Source organism: Pelecanus crispus, chromosome W (genome assembly GCF_030463565.1).
Source record: "Pelecanus crispus isolate bPelCri1 chromosome W, bPelCri1.pri, whole genome shotgun sequence".
NCBI lineage: Eukaryota > Metazoa > Chordata > Aves > Pelecaniformes > Pelecanidae > Pelecanus > Pelecanus crispus.
Window position 1 is genome coordinate 14,062,085 of NC_134675.1, and position 19,279 is coordinate 14,081,363.

The 19,279-nt window shown below is 43.2% G+C and overlaps 1 protein-coding gene across 3 annotated transcripts in view; it reads left to right on the plus strand.

The window, feature by feature from the left end:
• Positions 1–19,279, plus strand: part of LOC142596537 (SWI/SNF-related matrix-associated actin-dependent regulator of chromatin subfamily A member 2-like) — a 167,443-nt gene that overhangs the window by 117,505 nt on the left and 30,659 nt on the right. Inside the window, exon 1 of one of the 3 annotated variants that reach the window (XM_075725693.1) lies at positions 15,633–15,725. The exons of the other annotated variants lie outside the window; for them this stretch is intronic. Within the exon in view, the coding sequence (XP_075581808.1) occupies positions 15,633–15,725 (93 nt within the window). Of the gene's footprint in view, positions 1–15,632; positions 15,726–19,279 lie in introns of those variants that run through there. 3 annotated transcript variants of the gene reach the window in all.

Here is a 19,279-nt window from a genome sequence, read left to right on the forward strand (position 1 = left end):
CTGCCTCCCTGGGGCCCGGGTTAGGGACGTTACTAAGAAACTCCCTGATCTCATAAGGCCCTCTGATTATTACCGTTGCTGGTTGTACAGGTTGGCAGTGATGAGATTACAGAGAGAAGTCCTAAAGCAATGAAGAGGGACTTCAGGGCACTGGGGTGATTAGTCGCAGGATTGGGAGCGCAGGTAGTGTTTTCCTCTATCCCGTCAGTGGCAGGGAAGAATGCTGGAAGGAACAGGAAAGCTCAGCTGATTAACAGGTGGCTCAGAGGCTGGTGCCATCAGTGGAATTTTGGTTTTTTTGATCATGGGGAGGTTTACAAGGCACCAGGCCTGCTGGCGGCTGATGGAGATCAGCTGTCTCCAAAGGGGAAAAGGATTCTCGCCCATGAGTTGGTGGGACTCATCAAGAGGGCTTTAAACTAGGTTTGAAGGGGGGAAGGGGATAAAACGAGGCTTGCTAGTGAGGAGCCCAGGGGTGGCATGGCAACATTGGGGGTGAAATCGATAGCCTGGCTCAAGTGCATCTACACCAATGCACGCAGCATGGGCAACAAACAGGAGAGGCTGGAAGCCCTTGTGCAGCAGGATAGCTATGACTTAGTCGCCATCACAGAAACATGGTGGGATCACTCTCATGACTGGAGTGCTGCACTGGAGGGCTATAAGCTCTTCATAGGGATAGGCATGGAAGGAGAGGCGGTGGGGTGGCTCTGTATGTTAGGGAGTGTTTTGACTGTATAGAGCTCGACAGTGGTGATGATAAGGTCGAGTGCTTATGGGTAAGGATGAGGGGGAAGGCCAACAAGGCAGACGTCCTGTTGGGAGTCTGCTATAGACCACCCAACCAGGATGTAGAGATAGATGAAGAGTTCTATAAGCGGCTGGCAGAAGTCTCGCAATCGCTAGCCCTTGTTCCTCTGGGGAACTTCAACTTGCCGGACATCTGCTGGAAATACAACACAGCAGAGAGGCAACAGTCTCAAAAGTTCCTAGAGTGTGTGGAGGATAACTTTCTGACGCATCTGGTAAGCGAGCCTACCAGGGGAGGTGCCTCGCTTGACCTGCTGTTTACAGAGAAGGACTTGTGGGAGATGTCGTGGTCGGAGTCCATCTTGGGCTTAGCGACCATGATATGATAGAATTCTCGATTCTTGGCGATGTAAAGAGGAGGGGCAGCAAAAGTGTTACCATGGACTTCCGGAGGGCAGACTTTGGCCTGTTGAGGATGCTGGTTGGGAAAGTCCCTTGGGAGGCAGTCCTGAAGGGCAAAGGGGTCCAGGAAGGCTGGGCCTTCTTCAAGAAGGAAGTCTTAAGGGTGCAGGAGCGGGCTGTCCCCATGCGCCGTAAGACCAACCAGCTGGGAAGACGACCAGCCTGGCTGAACAGGGAGCTTTTGCGGGGACTCAGGGAAAAAAGGAGAGTTTACCACCTTTGGAAGACGGGGCGGGCACCTCAAGAAGAGTACAGGGACCTTGTTAGGTCATGCAGAGAGGAAATTAGAAAGGCAAAAGCCCAGCTAGAACTCAATCTGGCCACTGTTGTAAAAGAAAATAAAAAATGTTTTTATAAGTACATCAACAATAAAAGAAGGGCCAAGGAGAATCTCCATCCTTTGCTGGATGTCGGGGGGAACATTGTTACGGAGGACAAGGAAAAGGCTGAGGTACTTAATGCCTTCTTTGCCTCAGTCTTTAACAGCCAAACCAGTCATCCCCAGGGGACTCAGGCCCCTGAGCTGGAAGACAGGGACAGGGACCAGAATGGAGCCCTCATAGTCCAGGAGGAAGCAGTTAATGACCTGCTATGCCACCTGGACGCTCACAAGTCTATGGGGCCAGATGGGATCCACCCAAGAGTACTGAGGGAGCTGGCGGAGGAGCTTGCCAAGCCACTCTCCATCATCTGTCAGCAGTCCTGGTTAACAGGGGAGGTCCCAGATGACTGGAGGCTTGCCAATGTGACGCCCATCTACAAGAAGGGCCGGAAGGAGGACCCAGGGAACTACAGGCCTGTCAGCCTGACCTCAGTGCCGGGAAAGGTTATGGAGCGGTTCATATTGAGTGAACTCAACAGGCAAGTGCAGATCAACCAGGGCATCAGGCCCAGCCAGCATGGGTTCATGAAAGGCAGGTCCTGCTTGACCAAGCTGATCTCCTTTTATGACCTGGTGACGCGCCTGGTAGATGATAGAAAGGCTGTGGATGTCATTTACCTGGACTTTAGCAAAGCTTTTGACACCATCTCCCACAATATTCTCCTTGAGAATCTGGCAGCTCATGGCTTGGACAGGCGTAGTCTTCGCTGGGTAAAAAACTGGTTGGGTGGCCGAGCCCAGAGAGTAGTGGTGAATGGAGTTAAGTCCAGTTGGCGGCCGGTCACGAGCGGTGTTCCCCAGGGCTCCGTTTTGGGGCCAGACTTGTTTAATATCTTTATCAATGATCTGGATGAGGGGATTGAGTGCACCCTCAGAAAGTTTGCAGATGACACCCAACTGGGTGGGAGTGTCGATCTGCTCGAGGGTAGGATGGCCCTGCAGAAGGACCTGGACAGGCTGGACCGATGGGCCGAGGCCAACTGTATGAGGTTCAACAAGGCCAAGTGCCGGGTCCTGCACTTGGGTCACAACAACCCCATGCAACGCTACAGGCTTGGGGAAGAGTGGCTGGAAAGCTGCCTGGCCGAAAAGGACCTGGGGGTGTTGGTCGACAGCCGGCTGAACATGAGCCAGCAGTGTGCCCAGGTGGCCAAGAAGGCCAACAGCATCCTGGCTTGTATCAGGAATGCTGTGGCCAGCAGGAGCAGGGAGGTGATTGTCCCCCTGTACTCAGCGCTGGTGAGGCCGCAGCTGGAATACTGTGTCCAGTTTTGGGCCCCTCAATACAAGAAGGACAGGGAGGTGCTGGAGCGTGTCCAGAGAAGGGCAACGAAGCTGGTGAAGGGTCTAGAGAGCAAGTCTTATGAGGAGCGGCTGAGGGAACTGGGATTGTTTAGTCTGGAGAAGAGGAGGCTGAGGGGAGACCTTATCGCTCTCTACAACTACCTGAAAGGAAGTTGTAGTGAGGTGGGGGTTGGTCTCTTCTCCCAAGTAGTTAGTGATAGGACAAGAGGAAATGGGCTCAAGCTGCACCAGGGGAGGTTTAGATTGGATATTAGGAAAAATTTCTTCACGGAAAGGGTAGTCAAGCATTGGAACAGGCTGCCCAGAGAGGTGGTGGAGTCACCATCCCTGGAAGTGTTCAAAAAACGGGTAGATGTGGCACTTTGGGACATGGTTTAGTCTAGTCTACCCTTGACTGGTTTAGTGTGGACTTGGTAATGTTAGGTTAATGGTTGGACTGGATGATCTTAAAGGTCTTTTCCAACCTAAACGATTCTATGATTCTATGATTCTATATTCTGGGCACCTTTCTCATTGAAAATCTAGGGGCAGGACTGAGACTATGATTATTGGCACCTAACAAAATACTTCTGAAATGGTTCTTTTATATTTGAAAAATATTCTCAGTAAAACGATTCTAAATGTCTCAGAAACTTTTTTTGCATAGTGAAAACCTGACGTCAGGGAATTTGAACAGCTATTTCAGAGAAATATCTATTCAGCAAAACATTTTGATGTATTTTCATAGGATTCTTTTATCTTTCACTTTGCCCTAAGGTTTTTACTTGTAAAATACCATAAGAAGTGTTAGCATGTTTTCTATTGGAACTGTAAGTATATTCTCCTTTAGGAAACATTAATATAAATGTTTGACATAAAAATCCTTTTCTATTTTTGACAACTATGAGTAGCCTTGTTGAGAGCGTTAGACTAAAATAAATTGTATTTTGTTTGAAATAGCTAGATTTATCTCATACTGAGTTGCTATATCCCAGCAATCATTAACTAAAACTGACTTTCATGCTTGAATTGCAATATTGTTACTCTTTTGAGGTGTCAAATTTTGCATGAAACAGTTAAAGACCCTGCAAATAAGATTTCTGAGCTATCTCATGCTAAAAGTCAAAATTCAAATGACCTACTAAAACTGAAGCCTAAATAATTATTACAAATTTCACAGAAATACAGAAAAAAAAGAAAGTCTGCATTAAATGTTTTAGATTCAGGATCCTAGGAGCAATTTGGGATCTGAAGGAGAAGAAACAATCATTTTAATATTGCGTGCCCACTGGATCCTTCCTTTCTCTGAGATTGAGAAGAGGCTTGACAGTTAAAATGATGGAGCTTATGATACAGTAGGCGATGACATTTTGTCCCATATCAGACTTCTGAATAGTGATTAGTCATTAATAAACTTCCTGTGTTGGATTTGCATTTGCAACATGGATGAAAAGTTACCTATATTTTTCCAAGCAACTTCTAATATATTTTGGCCAAAGTACTTATTCACTCTGCAAATATAGAAGAATTTAATATTTTGCCTTGTCTATAGGAGCAATTTCTGGTACTGTTAGTGTCCTAATATACAACAAGAAAAGAAATATTAACCTAGCAATCATGGAAAACCAGTTAAGTTTGAAACTGGGCTTCTCAAAAATTATTAAACCCATCCCTAGCCTTCAGATTCTTGACCTTTCAGGTAATCAGATTCTTGAGTCATCTTAACCTGCTCAGTGAATGGAATGCTTTGTTTTCTGTACCCTAGGAGTGGGATTTTATTTTTAAAAGAAGAAAAAATCTTCCCAATAATATAGAAGACCTGTCCAAGTGTAGAGTCTAAACTTGATAATTTTGGATTACAATATTTCAGAGAAGTTAAGGATTAGTGTACTGGACATCTGTTTCAGTTACCTCTGAGTACATATAATGAGACATTATCAGATGGATCTCAAAGACTCAGAATATTAGGACTTCATTGCTGCTTGGGGCCTTGCTTGAATTTAATTAATTTCATATATGCACTTACACTGCATTCTCCATTCTTTTGTGGAGGAACTTCACTTCCTCCTAGACCATTCTTAAGAGCCTGTGCCTTTCTTAGAAATTTCTTTGTATTCTTCAGTAAGCCCCTGCATAAATAATAGCTTTTACTCATCAGTCTGTGATTTGCACTGTAATTTGTTTCAGAAAACCAAGAAGTCCTTCTAGACACATGTACATTAAAGAACAAAGTTCCACTGTAAATCCTGCAGTATTCTAATCAATGTAGCCAACTTTGTAACTAGAAATGTCCTGAAAACTTTGAACTCACTGCATCATTGCTAGAAGGAAGCTTTGCAAAATGTTGTGCACAGCTAGTCTGAATATATCTTTTTGTATCACTGTTTCATCTTCTAATTTTATTTAATTTACTGAAAAAGTGTGACTTGGTTTATGTTATCTTTCTCTAAATTATATAAATTGGGAATCTTTAACAAGGGTACTTCCTGCTGCTAGCACTTCTTGTTTGAACAGTCCTTCTTTCTTTGTGTTAGAATTTTTCTTCTGTCTGCTCTAGTAGCGAGTTGGTTAAGAGCGACAACATAACAGAGTAAGAAATGAGAAAATGTAAGGTGAGATAAGATTACTCACTACTAAGCAGACAGAAGTCTCAGATTTAACTGCATTAATAGCAATAGATTCTATAACCAATTTCCCATGCTACTGGAAAATTCTCTAAAGCCACTTTCTCTAAGTAAATGGATGTAAGAGGTCACTAAAAATGAAAAAATAATAAAAACAGAAAAGGCTTTTGAAGATTTTTTCAATTATTTTTGTTTTTATCTAGACTATTTTGTCTCTTGGTTTTTTCCTTACTTTTCTTCATTTTGTTCCTGTTTGCTTATCTTTTACATCTTAAACTTGGAATAAAGTCTGCTTATTTCAAAAGGAGAAGTGTTACTCCACCCAAATACAACGAAAAAAAGAAAACATAATGTCATGGTTTAACCCCAGCCGGCAACTAAGCACCACACAGCCGCTCACTCACTCCCCCCAGACTGGGATGGGGAAGGGAATCAGAAGGGTTAAAGTGAGAAAACTCATGGGTTGAGACAAAGACAATTTAATAGGGAAAGCAAAAGCTGTGCGCATAAGCAAAGCAAAACAAGGAATTAATTCACTACTTCCCATTCGCAGGCAGGTGTTCAGCCATCTCCAGGAAAGCAGGGCTCCATCACATGTAACAGTTACTTGGGAAGACAAAATGCCATAACTGTGAACGTCCCCACTTCTTCCTTCTTCCCCCAGTTTTTTATTGCTGAGCATGACATCATATGGTATGGAATATCCCTTTCGTCAGTTGGGGTCAGCTGTCCCAGCTGTGTCCCCTCCCAACTTCTTGTGCATCCCCAGCCTACTCGCTGGTGGGGTGGTGTGAGAAGCAGAAAAGGCCTTTACTCTGTGTAAGCACTGCTCAGCAATAATGAAAACACCCCTGTATTATCAACACTGTTTTCAGCACAAATCCAAAACGTAGCCCCGTATGAAGAAAATTAACTCTATCCCAGTCAAAACCAGCACACATAAGAAAGAATGTAAGAGAACATAAGAACATGATGTGACATATGATGACTTTATTGCCATGTACTGAGATTATTTTGCAACAAAAACAAATTCCAGTTAACTCTTTATACCACTGTCCTATATGGGTATCTCATAATGTACAGAAAAAATGGTGTTTTCATGTTTCAAAAAGTTTATTCAGCTGTAAAATAAGAGAAATTTTTGCTACTCTGTTTATACCTCAAAAGGAGAGATATTGTTTTAATATCTTTTCAAGACAACTGGCTGTCATCACTAGATGATCATTTACTTCTTCCTAATGGTCTTCCTTTCCTTGTGATGTCTGTGGGTCCCAACATCATTTCTATGATTTCTATCATTTCTATCATTTTCTGTCTTTTTGTCCCCATAAATTTATGAAAGGTTCACAGTTGCAAAATCAAGTTTGATAGATTAAATTTTTAAACATTGCTTACATTGTTGACTATTTCAATTATTTATTTTTAATCAGGTTGCACTGAAAAAAAACAACAAAACCAACCAAAAACCAGAAAATGCATTACTACTGTAGTTCATTATAACTGAGGTGAAATTTATCGGTGTTGGCTGTGTGTGATGCTTTACATTAAGAATATATTTTATTTGAAACATTTTTAGACAAGAAATAAAATATTGAGAATTAAAACCTTGATCCCATAAGAATTTTAAATAGGTACATATTTTTATTTTTTATGACATGCCTTTCTTCAAAGGTAAATATGTAAATATGTACTCGCATTGTAATAAAAGTTAATTAGAATAAATGTTCAAATCAAAATGCTTGTGTTTCAGTTTAATCCCAGCAAAATCAGTCTTGCTTATCTGTTGTGAGATGCTATCCAAGTGAAAAAAAAAAATCAGCTAAAATAACCCTAACAATCCTTGTATTATCCTCAGATGTTCAGTATCTGACTTAAATGACTGATTATCTTCAGTTGTATTATCAATAGAATATCTTTGTGTCATCTGATTGGCCATGCCTGCAATATTGTGTCATTATTCTTCTTCATAGTCTTTATTAGTAATATATTGTCCTATATGCTGTAGCATAGCAAGAACTATTCAGTTGTTGCCTCTCTAGGGAGATAACAAAAAAAATCAGATATATGGAAGCTGTAAACAGCCACAGACATCAGGAAGACCAGTGCTGAGAAACTAAACAAGATGACTGGATTTTAAAGAGAGGGCTTTTTTGAGGACTTAAAAAGCTAGATGACGTGTTAGAGACAGTGTGAGCAAAAATGTAAAGCAAAGACGGATGGGATTTCAGATAGGGCACAGAAGGAAGAAAAGTGGTATTGGTATTAGGACATCTCTGCAGGACCTGAAGGATGAAGCTGGAGAGATAAATTGGAGGGGGCAGGCTGAGAAAGCAAACTTTAATATAGGAGTAATTTTACCACCCTGGTCTCCTAGTAGTTTATATATATTGTGATCTTGTCATGGAAGAAAATTAACTCTATTCCAGCCGAAACCAGGACAAATCTGTATTATCTTGTCATAGTATTACTGATGTGTATTTTGAGCATCTAATTTGAGTATACTCCATGAACTAGTGTTCTGACTATTATCACATTTATTTTCTAAATATACTGGAATGTGTAATACTTAAATGACTGACTTTTCTGCTTGTGCACTCTGTTTTTATTGTGCATTAAATAAAATTAAAATAGAAAATAGGATGATCTAGGAGTTTCAAAGCAGAATGCTCTTCATTAGAAATCCATGCTTGACAATAATTTATCAGCAGTCCTGGCTAACCAGGGAGGTCTCAGTTGAATGGAGGTTAACAAATGTGATGCCCATCTATGAGAAGGGCCGGAAGGAGGATCCGGGGAACTACAGGCCTGTCAGCCTGACCTCGGTGCAACAGAAGGTTATGGAGCAGATCATCTTGAGTGCCATCACACGGCATGTACAGGACAACCAGGTGATCAGGCCCAGTCAGCATGGGTTTATGAAAGGCAGGTCCCACTTGACTAACCTGAGCTCCTTCTATGACAAGATGACCCATTTAGTGGATGAGGGAAAGGCTGTGGATGTTGTTTACCTGGACTTTAGTAAAGCCTTTGACACCATTTCACACAACATTCTCCTGGAGAAACTGGCTGCTCATGGCTTGGACGGGCGTACTCTTCGCTGGGTAAAAAACTGGCTAGATGGCCTGGCCCAAAGAGTTGTGAATGGAGTAAAATCCAGTTGGCGACTGGTCACAAGCGGTGTTCCACAGGGATCAGTATTAGGGACAGTTTTGTTTAATATCTTTACCAATGATCTGGACGAGGGGATCGAGTGCACCCTCAATAAGTTTGCAGATGACACCAAGTTGGGTGGGAGTGTTGATCTGATTGAGGGTAGAAAGGCTCTTCAGAGGGATCTGGACAGGCTGGATCGATGGGCTGAGGCCAACTGTATGAGGTTCATAGAATCATAGAATCATAGAATGCTTTGGGTTGGAAGGGACCTTTAGAGGTCATCTAGCCCAACACCCCTGCAGTGAGCAGGCACAGCTTTAACTAGATCAGCTTGCTCAGGGCCCCATCCAACCTGACCTTGAATGTTGCCAGGGATGGGGCCTCTACCACCTCTCTGGGCAACCTGTTCCAGTGCTTCACCACCCTCATTGTGAAAAATTTCTTTCTTATATCCAGTCTAAATCTATTCTTTAAATCCATTATTCCTTGTCCTGTCACAACGCGCCTTGTTAAAAAGATTCTCCCCATCTTTCCTATAGGCCCCCTTTAAGTACTGGAAGGTCACAATAAGGTCTCCCCACAGCCTTCTCTTCTCTAGGCTGAACAACCCCAACTCTCTCAGCCTGGCCTCATAGGAGAGGTGCTCCAGCCCTCGGATCATTTTGGTGGCCCTCCTCTGGACCCGCTCCAACAGGTCCATGCCCTTCTAGTGCTAAGGGCCCCATAGCTGGACGCAGTACTCCAGGTGGGGTCTTACCAGAGCAGAGTAGAGGGGCAGAATCACCTCCCTCGACCTGCTGGCCACGCTTCTTTTGATGCAGCCCAGGATTCGGTTGGCTTTCTGGGCTGCAAGCGCACATTGCTGGCTCATGTCCAGCTTTTCACCCATCAGTACTGTCGTGGTTTAGCCCCAGCGAGCAACTAAGCACCACGCAGCCGCTCGCTCACTCCCCCTACCCCGATGGGATGGGGGAGAGAATCGGAGGAGTAAGAGTGAGAAACACTCCTGGGTTGAGATAAGAACAGTTTAATAATTGAAATAAAGTAAAATAGTAATGCTAATAGTAACAGTATAATAATGATAATAATAATAATGATACACGAAGCAAGTGATGCACAATGCAATTGCTCACCACCCGCCGACCGATACCCAGACAGTTCCCAAGCAGCGATCGCTGCTCCCTGGCCACCCCCCCCCCAGTTTATATACTGAGCATGACGTCATATGGTATGGAATAGCCCTTTTGCCAGTTTGGATCAACTATTCTGGCTGTGCCCCCTCCCAGTTTCTTGTGCACCTGGCAGAGCATGGGAAGCTGAAAAAGTCCTTGACTAGCATAAGCAGTACTCAGCAACAACTAAAAACATCAGCATGTTATCAACATTCTTCTCCTACTAAATCCAAAACACAGCACTATGCCTGCTGCTAGGAAGAAAATTAACTCTGTCCCAGCCGAAACCAGGACAAGTACCCCCAAGTCCTTCTCCGCAGGGCTGCTCTCAATCTCTTCATCCCCCAGCCTGTATTGATATCAGGGGTTGCCCCGTCCCAGGTGGAGGACCTTGCACTCGGCCTTGTTGAACCTCATGAGGTTCACACAGGCCCACCTCTCCAGCTTGTCCAGGTCTCTCTGGATGACATCTCGTCCTCCTGGCATGTCAACCGCACCACTCAGCTTGGTGTCGTCTGCAAACTTGCTGAGGGTGCACTCGATCTCACTGTCTATGTGATTGATGAAGATGTTAAACAGCACTGGTCCTAGTACGGACCCCTGAGGGACTCCACTTGTCACCGGTCTCCATGTGGACATCAAGCCATTGACCACGACCCTCTGGATGCGACCATCCAGCCAATTCCTTATCCACTGAACAGTCCACCCATCAAACCCATATCTCTCCAATTTACAGAGAAGGATGTTGTGGGGGACTGTGTCGAACGCTTTACAGGAATCCAAGTAGATGACATCCATAGCTCTTCCCTTGTCCACTGATGCAGTCACTCCTTCATAGAAAGCCACTAGGTTGGTCAGGCAGGACTTGCCCTAGGTGAATCCGTGTTGGCTGTCTCGAATCACCTTCCTGTCCTCCATGTGCTTGAGCATAGCTTCTAGGAGGATCTGTTCCATGATCTTCTCAGGCACAGAGGAAAAGGACCTGGGCGTGTTGGTCAACAGCCGGCTGAACATGAGCCAGCAGTGTGCCCAGGCGTCTAAGAAGGCCGACAGCATCCTGGCTTGTATCAGGAATAGTGTGGCCAGCAGGAGCAGGGAGGTGATTGTCCCCTGTACTCGGCGCTGGTGAGGCTGCACCTGGAATACTGTGTCCAGTTTTGGGCCCCTCAATACAAGAAAGACAGGGAGGTGCTGGAGCGTGTCCAGAGAAGGGCAACGAAGCTGGTGAAGGGTCTAGAGAGCAAGTCTTATGAGGAGCGGCTGAGGGAACTGGGATTGTTTAGTCTGGAGAAGAGGAGGCTGAGGGGAGACCTTATCGCTCTCTACAACTACCTGAAAGGAGGTTGTAGTGAGGTGGATGTTGGTCTCTTCTCCCAAGTAGTTAGCAATAGGATGAGAGGAAATGGGCTCAAGCTGCGCCAGGGGAGGTTTAGATTGGATATTAGGAAAAATTTCTTCACAGAAAGAGTGGTCAAGCATTGGAACAGGCTGCCCAGAGAGGTGGTGGAGTCACCATCCCTGGAAGCGTTCAAAAAACGGGTAGACGTGTCACTTTGGGACATGGTTTAGTGGGCATGGGAGTATTGGGTTGATGGTTGGACTGATGATCTTAGATATCCTTTCCAACCTTAATGATTCCTAGTTTTTACTTTCCTTAAAAAATAATCCAGCCACCAAGCCAGGAAACATGAAATTATTACTCTACCCTTAATTGGTTTAGTGTGGACTTGGTAGTGTTAGGTAAATGGTTGGACTGGATGATCTTAAAGGTCTTTTCCAACCTAAATGATTCTATGATTCTATGAAAATCCCAAGCTGACAGAGACATTGAGTTGCTGGAGTGTGTCCAACGAAGAGCAATGAAGCTGGTGAAGGGTCTGGAGCACAGGCCTTATGAGGAGCGGCTGAGGGAACTGGGATTGTTTAGTCTGGAGAAGAGGAGGCTGAGGGGAGACCTTATCGCTCTTTACAACTACCTGAAAGGAGGTTGTAGCGAGGTGGGTGTCAGTCTCTTTTCCCAAGTAACAAGCAATAGAATGAGAGGAATTGGGCTCAAGCTGCTCCAGGGGAGGTTTAGATTGGATATTAGGAAAAATTTCTTCACGGAAGGAGTGGTCAAGCATTGGAACAGGCTGCCCAGGGAAGTGGTTGAATCACCATCCCTGGAGGTATTTAAAAGATGTGTAGATGTGGCACAACTTTGAGTCCCATGAAACTTATGATTACAGGCTAACAGTGTAGGTCTTGTGTCCCAGCCAGCAATGGTTTACCTCTTACTGCTACCCTAGCTTGCTAGAAGAAGTTGTTGGGGAATCTGACATTCAGCATAGCAGGAAGCAGTTCTATAAATGGTATGCCTTTGCCCTGGGAAAAGTTCAGACTTCAGGATATTGTGTGTTGTTAGATTTATTTCTTTTTAAGAAATTGGGAAGCTGATTTTTCTCTTCAATTATATTTTGTATGCCTTCAGTGAAAATATTGAGTTAGATAATTAGAATTGTGGTGGGTTAACCTTGGCTGGCTGCCAGCTGCCGACCAAGCTGTTCTCTCACTCCCCCTCCTCAGGGAGACAGAGGGAGAAAATAAGATTATAAACTCATGGGTTGAAATAAAGGCAGTTTAATAAAGAAAAGCAAAGGCCACACGCGGAAGCAAAGGAAAACAAAAAGATTTATCCTCTGCTTCCCATCAGCAGGTGATGTCCAGCCTCTTCCTGGGAAGTAGGGCCTCAGTACACATAGCAGTTGCTTAGGAAGACAAAGACCTTAATAATGAATGCTCCCTGCTCCTCTTCCCTCTTAGCTTTTATTGCTGAGCATGACATCATATGGTATGGAATAGCCCTTTGGTAAGTTTAGGTCATCTGTCCTGGCCATGTCCCCTCCCAGCCTCTTGCCCACCACCAGACTACTGGCCTTTGGGTGGGGTAGGTGTGTTGGAGAGACAGCCTTGATGTTGTGTGAGCACTCCTCAGCAGTAGCTGAAACATTGGTGTGTTATCAACACCTTTCTAGCTACAAATGCTAAAGCACAGCACTATCAGGGCTGCTGTGGGGAAAGTTAACTCCATTCCAGCCAGACCCAATACAAGCATGTTAGCAAATGTGTCTGTATGGCAAAATTAGTTGCAGGAACTCTCTGTCCTCTTATGCAGCTTTGAGAGATGTTGAGCATTAATGTCTGGGAGAGAAGGGAGTAAGCTATAGTAACACTCTTTGGACATGCTTCTTTGGGTTAAGAGGGAATAAGAGGGGGATGCAGCATATAGGAAGAGATTTCCTATTTTGCACAGTATCTCATTTAATCCAAAGAGGGTTTCAACATTACATTGTTCACTATCACTAGTTTTAAGTGTCTGTATACAGTTTCCATGACTGTAGGCAATAGTAATAGCTTTCTTTGACTCTTAACTTTATAGTAGTAGTACTTAATAATGAGTTCAGAGCAAAGGAAACTACTATATATCTTGGTCCGTGACAAATACCTCTCATAACGTAATCATTGAAATATTAGAGAAAAGCATTGGAGTGCTGAACACCATTTATGCCCAACCCTGCTACCACCATGTGACCGTACTCAAATCACTTGATTCCTGCTTCACATAAAATTAATCTAATAACTAATATAGGATTAGTCTGAGAATTTTTTTAAGGTCTTTGAGAACCTTTGATACATGTGAGGTTTAATATATTTCATCTTATGTCATTAGTTACCTTATTATAACATGCAATGTCAGTTTTTTATTTAATAAAATATCCATGGGTGATCTCACCAACGTAGATTCTTTGTTGCTGCTGCTGTTGTTGATTTCCTCAGGTTGGCTTGCGAAAGGACGTCACCAAAGTCAGAGCTATAGATCTTACTGTACATTTTGTTCCATAATTCTTGACAGAAGAGTTGTACGTGCGTGATGTTTTGCCATGTTTTCCAGACTCTCAACTAAGACAATGTTAAGAATGCAAACAAAGCAGCTTCTATTTTGATCTTTCTTTCTTTACTTCATTTTTTGATGCTCATGTAACAGTATCCACTTTTACTAAGAAGACTTCCTTATGTAAGAAATGAAGAAACGGTCCTTCATGATTGATGAGAGAAATGTAACTGCAGTTAACAATAGAAAAGCCCAGAACCAACTTCTAGTTGCCTTCTGAAAATTCTTTTGTTTGTTTGTTTCTCTTCAATCTGTGGTCAATATGCTGATTAAAATTCTGGTGCCCTGAGAGACTTGCATGGTCTCAGCTCTTCAGCAAGGGAATTGTTTTATATAACATGAACCAAGACACAGCAATAAGGTACTGAACAGCAGGAAGATTTTCTTGGTACAGGATGCAGCATTGAGTCCACTGGTTTTCCATTGGCTTCCACATTGGAATGTGGCTGGAAATCGATACCCAGTACCTCTCATGAGATGTTTAATCCTTTGCAGAATTTGACTTTTTAATAGTTTTTACTGTTTTCTTTCAAGAAAACAGGCTCCAAACTTTATTGTAGTATTTGGTCCTGTTGCCTTAAGGAAAGCATTAAATATTTATTTGTACAGTAGTTTTCTTGACTTCCTTTCTATTCACCTCACTAATCCAAAGGCATCTGAGCATGGGAGATGTCTGCTGTGTCCTATACTCTTCTGCAACACATCATCCTTCAGAAACTGGAGATTTGTTTCTGGGATGTGTTGCATTATCCTGCTGGTAAAGGTTTGGAAGGATGTTCTCTTGGATGTGGCACTTTAGCGTTATTGTAGTAAGTGTCTTCTAATGAAGCACTGTCATTTGAATTAGTTTCATAAATAACGTGTTGTTGGTACATGAACACACACATATATGAATGTGTGTGTGTACACGTGCGCGCGCGTGTGTGTGATTTTTAGTGCTTTCACTAAAACCTTTTTTAAGGAAAATTGTCTGAATTTACATATCTGCACAAAATTTTAAGATCTAATTATAATAATAGATTTCTATATTATTATCCAAATAGACAGTTTTTAATATTCATTTGCAGATTTATAGTGTGCTGGCAATTAATTCGTTGCATACTACTCATTAATTTACAGAGTGGAAGAGCAAATGTCACGATTTGCCTGTTGTTTTTTTTTTTTTACTACATCATCCAACATCATTTTGAAAAAAAACAACCCCAAACATTCTTCTGACTTTGATCTTATCCCCTGCAACAATTTTTCAAAATAGTATATATTCTAAGTAACAACTGTATGCACAGTTCTAAATGAGATGTTAGTACTCAGGGGTGGTGACAACACAATTGATTTGGAGGGCGTGGGGGAAACATTTGGCAAGAAAATATTTTTTTTGTTTTGGTTAATGAGTGAATATCCATTTTCTAAAGCACATTGCATCAAAATGGTAACCTTGGGTTTTGTTTCTTGTCATTCCGAGTATTTTGTTGTATTAGTTGTAATAACCAAAATCTAACCTGTTCAGTACAGAACAATAAAAAGTATTGTTTGCATTTTAAAACTATTTATTGCATATAATCTATTTTAGTTTTAAAATCACACATGAAATAGACCAATTTTGCTCTTACAATTAAAATGCTAACAAGAACTGGTAACTGCCCAGCTAAAAATCTAGATTCTGAGTGCCTAGAATAATAAGAGAAAAATATGATAAGTAGTTGTCAATATTAAAGCAAGCTGAAGGAAGGCCTTGGGCCTTGTAGTAGGTAGAATGAAACAGCAGATTTGAGTATCCACAATCCTTTCGGTATTAAATTTTACCTAAAATAAAATTACTTGTATCTGAAAACATAGCCTTTCCCCAGGTCTCTTTTTTTTCCCCTGATCAGCTGATGAAGAGACTAGCAGCTCGCTGCTTTGCTGGTTTGTTAATTTTATCCCCACTAACTGTGATTTCAGATAGCCGGCCTGCTGACAGTGGTAAGGTAAATAACCTTTTTTGCAGTCTTGAAGGTTCAGTAGAACTACATCACAGGAATGTGTAGGTGTATAAGACATCAAAAGCTGGTGTTCTCTGTATTTCGATGTGCAACTGAATGCTTAAGGAGAGCAATGACATTAACTGTTGACAGTCTTGCATGCTGCATTTATTATTATTTTTAGCTTCTAAAATTTGTGGAGAAATTTCCTTTTCTTAATCTTTGCTAGCTGCACTGGTATATGGTGGGTGACCTGATTTAACCAAATGAATATTAATGCAGTTTTTTCCTTACTTATTCTTCCTAACTCATCAGATCTCAAGCCTTCTTCATAGTGGCTATCTGAATGCTTGAAAGCATGATGGAAATTGTCTTTTGATTATTAAGGCCTTGCTTCAGGCTGTCCCTCAGGATTCTGTGCTCATGTTTGATCTATGGATTTGCACATTGGAGAATGAATAGGAAACAGATTTTGAAATCCCACTAGTGGCTTTAACATGCCAGGTTGTTTTGTATAGTGAACCAGGTTTTGTTCATAAAATGTTTTTCAAGAGACACTGTACGCAAATGAAATAAATTATGGCTGGACTGTAATCACCCTTTGTATGGATTGTTATACTCATATGATAATAAATATTAGTCATGTTTGGCTCTGTAGAGAAATGAAGGTAATTGCCTTATGCTTATAGCTCTTTCAGCTATGAGAAATGATAGATTACTATTTGCATGTATCCAAGGCAATACTGAGAGGCAAGAGGGACAAATATCAACATCAGTTATGTTCCAGAAAGCATTAATCAGAAAGCCTACTTTTAAGATTTTTAGGGTTTTTTTCCTTTTAGTTTCAGTTCTCCTATGGCTCAATATATTTTTTATCTGTGTCGTAGTTTAGCCCCAGCCAGCAACTAAGCACCATGCAGCTGCTCGCTCACCCCCCCTACCCCGATGGGATGGGGGAGAGAATCGGAGGAGTAAGAGTGAGAAACACTCCTGGGTTGAGATAAGAACAGTTTAATAATTGAAATAAAGTAAAATATAAATGATAATAATAACAATATAATAATGATAATAATATACAAAGCAAGTGATGCACAATGCAATTGCTCACCACCCGCCGACCGATACCCAGACAGTTCCTGAGCAGCGATCGCTGCTCCCCAGCCAACCCCCCCCAGTTTATATACAGAGCATGACGTCATATGGTATGGAATAGCCCTTTGGTCAGTCGGTTGGTGCGATATTGCTGCTGGTGCACTGTTGTGGTAGAGATGGGCACCTGTTGTTCTTCGACCCTCAGCAACCCCACAATAGAAGGGTCCTCTGAGAGACCGGGCAAGGTGGACAGCTGTTTCATTTCCTCCGTCTCCAAGGTAGCTATACCAAAAGCCCACCGGTACCCTTTTGGGTCCTTGAAATACCCTCTCCTGAGGCAGTCTATGCCAAGGATGCATGGAGTGTCTGGGCCAGTCACAATGGGGTGCTTCTGCCACTCTTTCCCAGTTAGGCTCACTTCAGCCTCCAATATGGTTAGCTGTTGGGATCCCCCTGTCACTCCGGAAATACAGATGGGTTCTGCCCCTCTATAGTTTGATGGCATTAGGGTACACTGTGCACCGGTGTCCACTAGAGCCTTCTACTCCTGTGGGTCTGACGTTCCAGGCCATCGAATCCACACAGTCCAGTAAACCCGGTTGTCCCTTTCCTCCACCTGGCTGGAGGCAGGGCCCCTCTAACGCTCGTCACAGTATTCGTTGTTCACTTCTTGTAAATGTGAATCAAGAGTCCCTTGATTAAGATCGGAAGTAAAATTAGCCCTCTTACTCGGTCTGGGGAACTGCTCACTGGAAACTGGAGCTGCAATTTTCCTGGGAGAACCGCCTTTTCTAATAGTTTTTCCTTGCAACTCATGCACCCGTGCCTCTAGGGTCAAGGTGGATTTCCCATCCCACTTCCTCATGTCCTCTCCGTGATCACGCAGGTAAAACCACAGGGTGCCCCGTGGTGTGTATCCTCTATATCCTCTCTCTTGAGCAGAAGGACGTTGACTCCTAATGGCTGAGATACTGGTCCGTACAGGTGGGGAGTAGGACAGATCATCTCTGAGTTATTGGAACTCTTGGGACAGTTTTTCAGACAGTTTTTCCACAGCCGGGACACAGGCCCACAGGGAGGAAGAGATACTTTCTTCATATTCCCGGAGTCGTCTAGCCACTTCATCCACCGTTGGTGCCTCGTCATCTTTCTAGGTCAGTACTGCCAACGAGTTGGCATACAATGCTGGTGCGCTCTGTACCACCTTCTGCCACATGGGTCGTGTGCACCTGACTTCATCTGGATCTTTGGGTAACTGCTCATCATTCAGGTCACTGTAAATCATCTCCAGCACGCCTAGTTCCCTCAGGTACTGGATACCTTTCTCTACGGTGGTCCATTTGCCTGGGCGGTATATAACATCCTCCTTGAAGGGATACCTTTCCTTCACGCTTGACAGAAGTTGCCTCCAGAGGCTGAGAGTTTTTGCCCCTTTTCCAATTGCTTTGTCAACGCCCCCTTCCCTAGAAAGGGATCCCAGCTGCTTGGCTTCCTTACCCTCTAAATCCAGGCTACTGGCCCCGTTATCCCAGCATTGGAGCAGCCAGGTGATGATGTGCTTGCCTGGATGACGACTGAAATCTTTTCGCATATCTCGCAGCTCACTCAGGGATAGGGATCGGGTGGTTACCATCTCATTTATGGGTTCTTCCTCCTCTGGTTCTCGTGATGGCCCTGGTTCATCTTCATCCCTTACTAAACGAGCTGATTTTCTTCTGTATTTTTTCTCGTGTATAGGGGCAACTGATACTGGCGCGGGTTGGTTCTCTGGTTTAGCCGCAGTGCCTGCCACTGGGATTGGAGTGGCTGCAGTGCTTGTTGTTCTGTCATCAGATCCAGAGACCTTCTCTTTCTTTTGAGTGTTGACCATGGCTCGATAGGCATGGCCCAGCCCCCCGCATGTTGCAATGATTTGTGTCTCTCTGGAGCTACCAGGGTGACAACATACTTTTTCCAAATACTTTACTAATTCTTCAGGAATCTGTGCGTGTTCAGGGGTGAAGTTCCAAAACACTGCAGGTGCCCACTGTCCTAGGTACTTGCCCATAGTATCCCACACACCCTGCCACTCATAACTCTCCAGCCTTGGGGCAGATCTCTGGATGATATTCTTAAATTGCTTACTAACCTTTGTCAAAAGTTAACCTTTGTCTTAACTGCCCAGGGGTGTTCAAGATACTGGAAAGTTGTTGTAATGAAGGAGGAAACATCATAGAAGAAGGTAGCAAAGGTGCCATTCTGCATTTCCTCCACAACAAGCCTCTCAGAGTAAGAAGTATAATCGCTAACTCTCTCCATGAGGTAGTACCCGAAGTACAGTAATGACTTCTGTATGAAACCCAAATACCAAAGAATGCTCAAGGTCAAGGTTTTGATAAGGAGCCTCCCAAGCAAAAGATCATGAATCACTGCAGAGCATAGCACACTGCACAAACCAACAACAATCTTTAACATGTACTGCAAAAAAA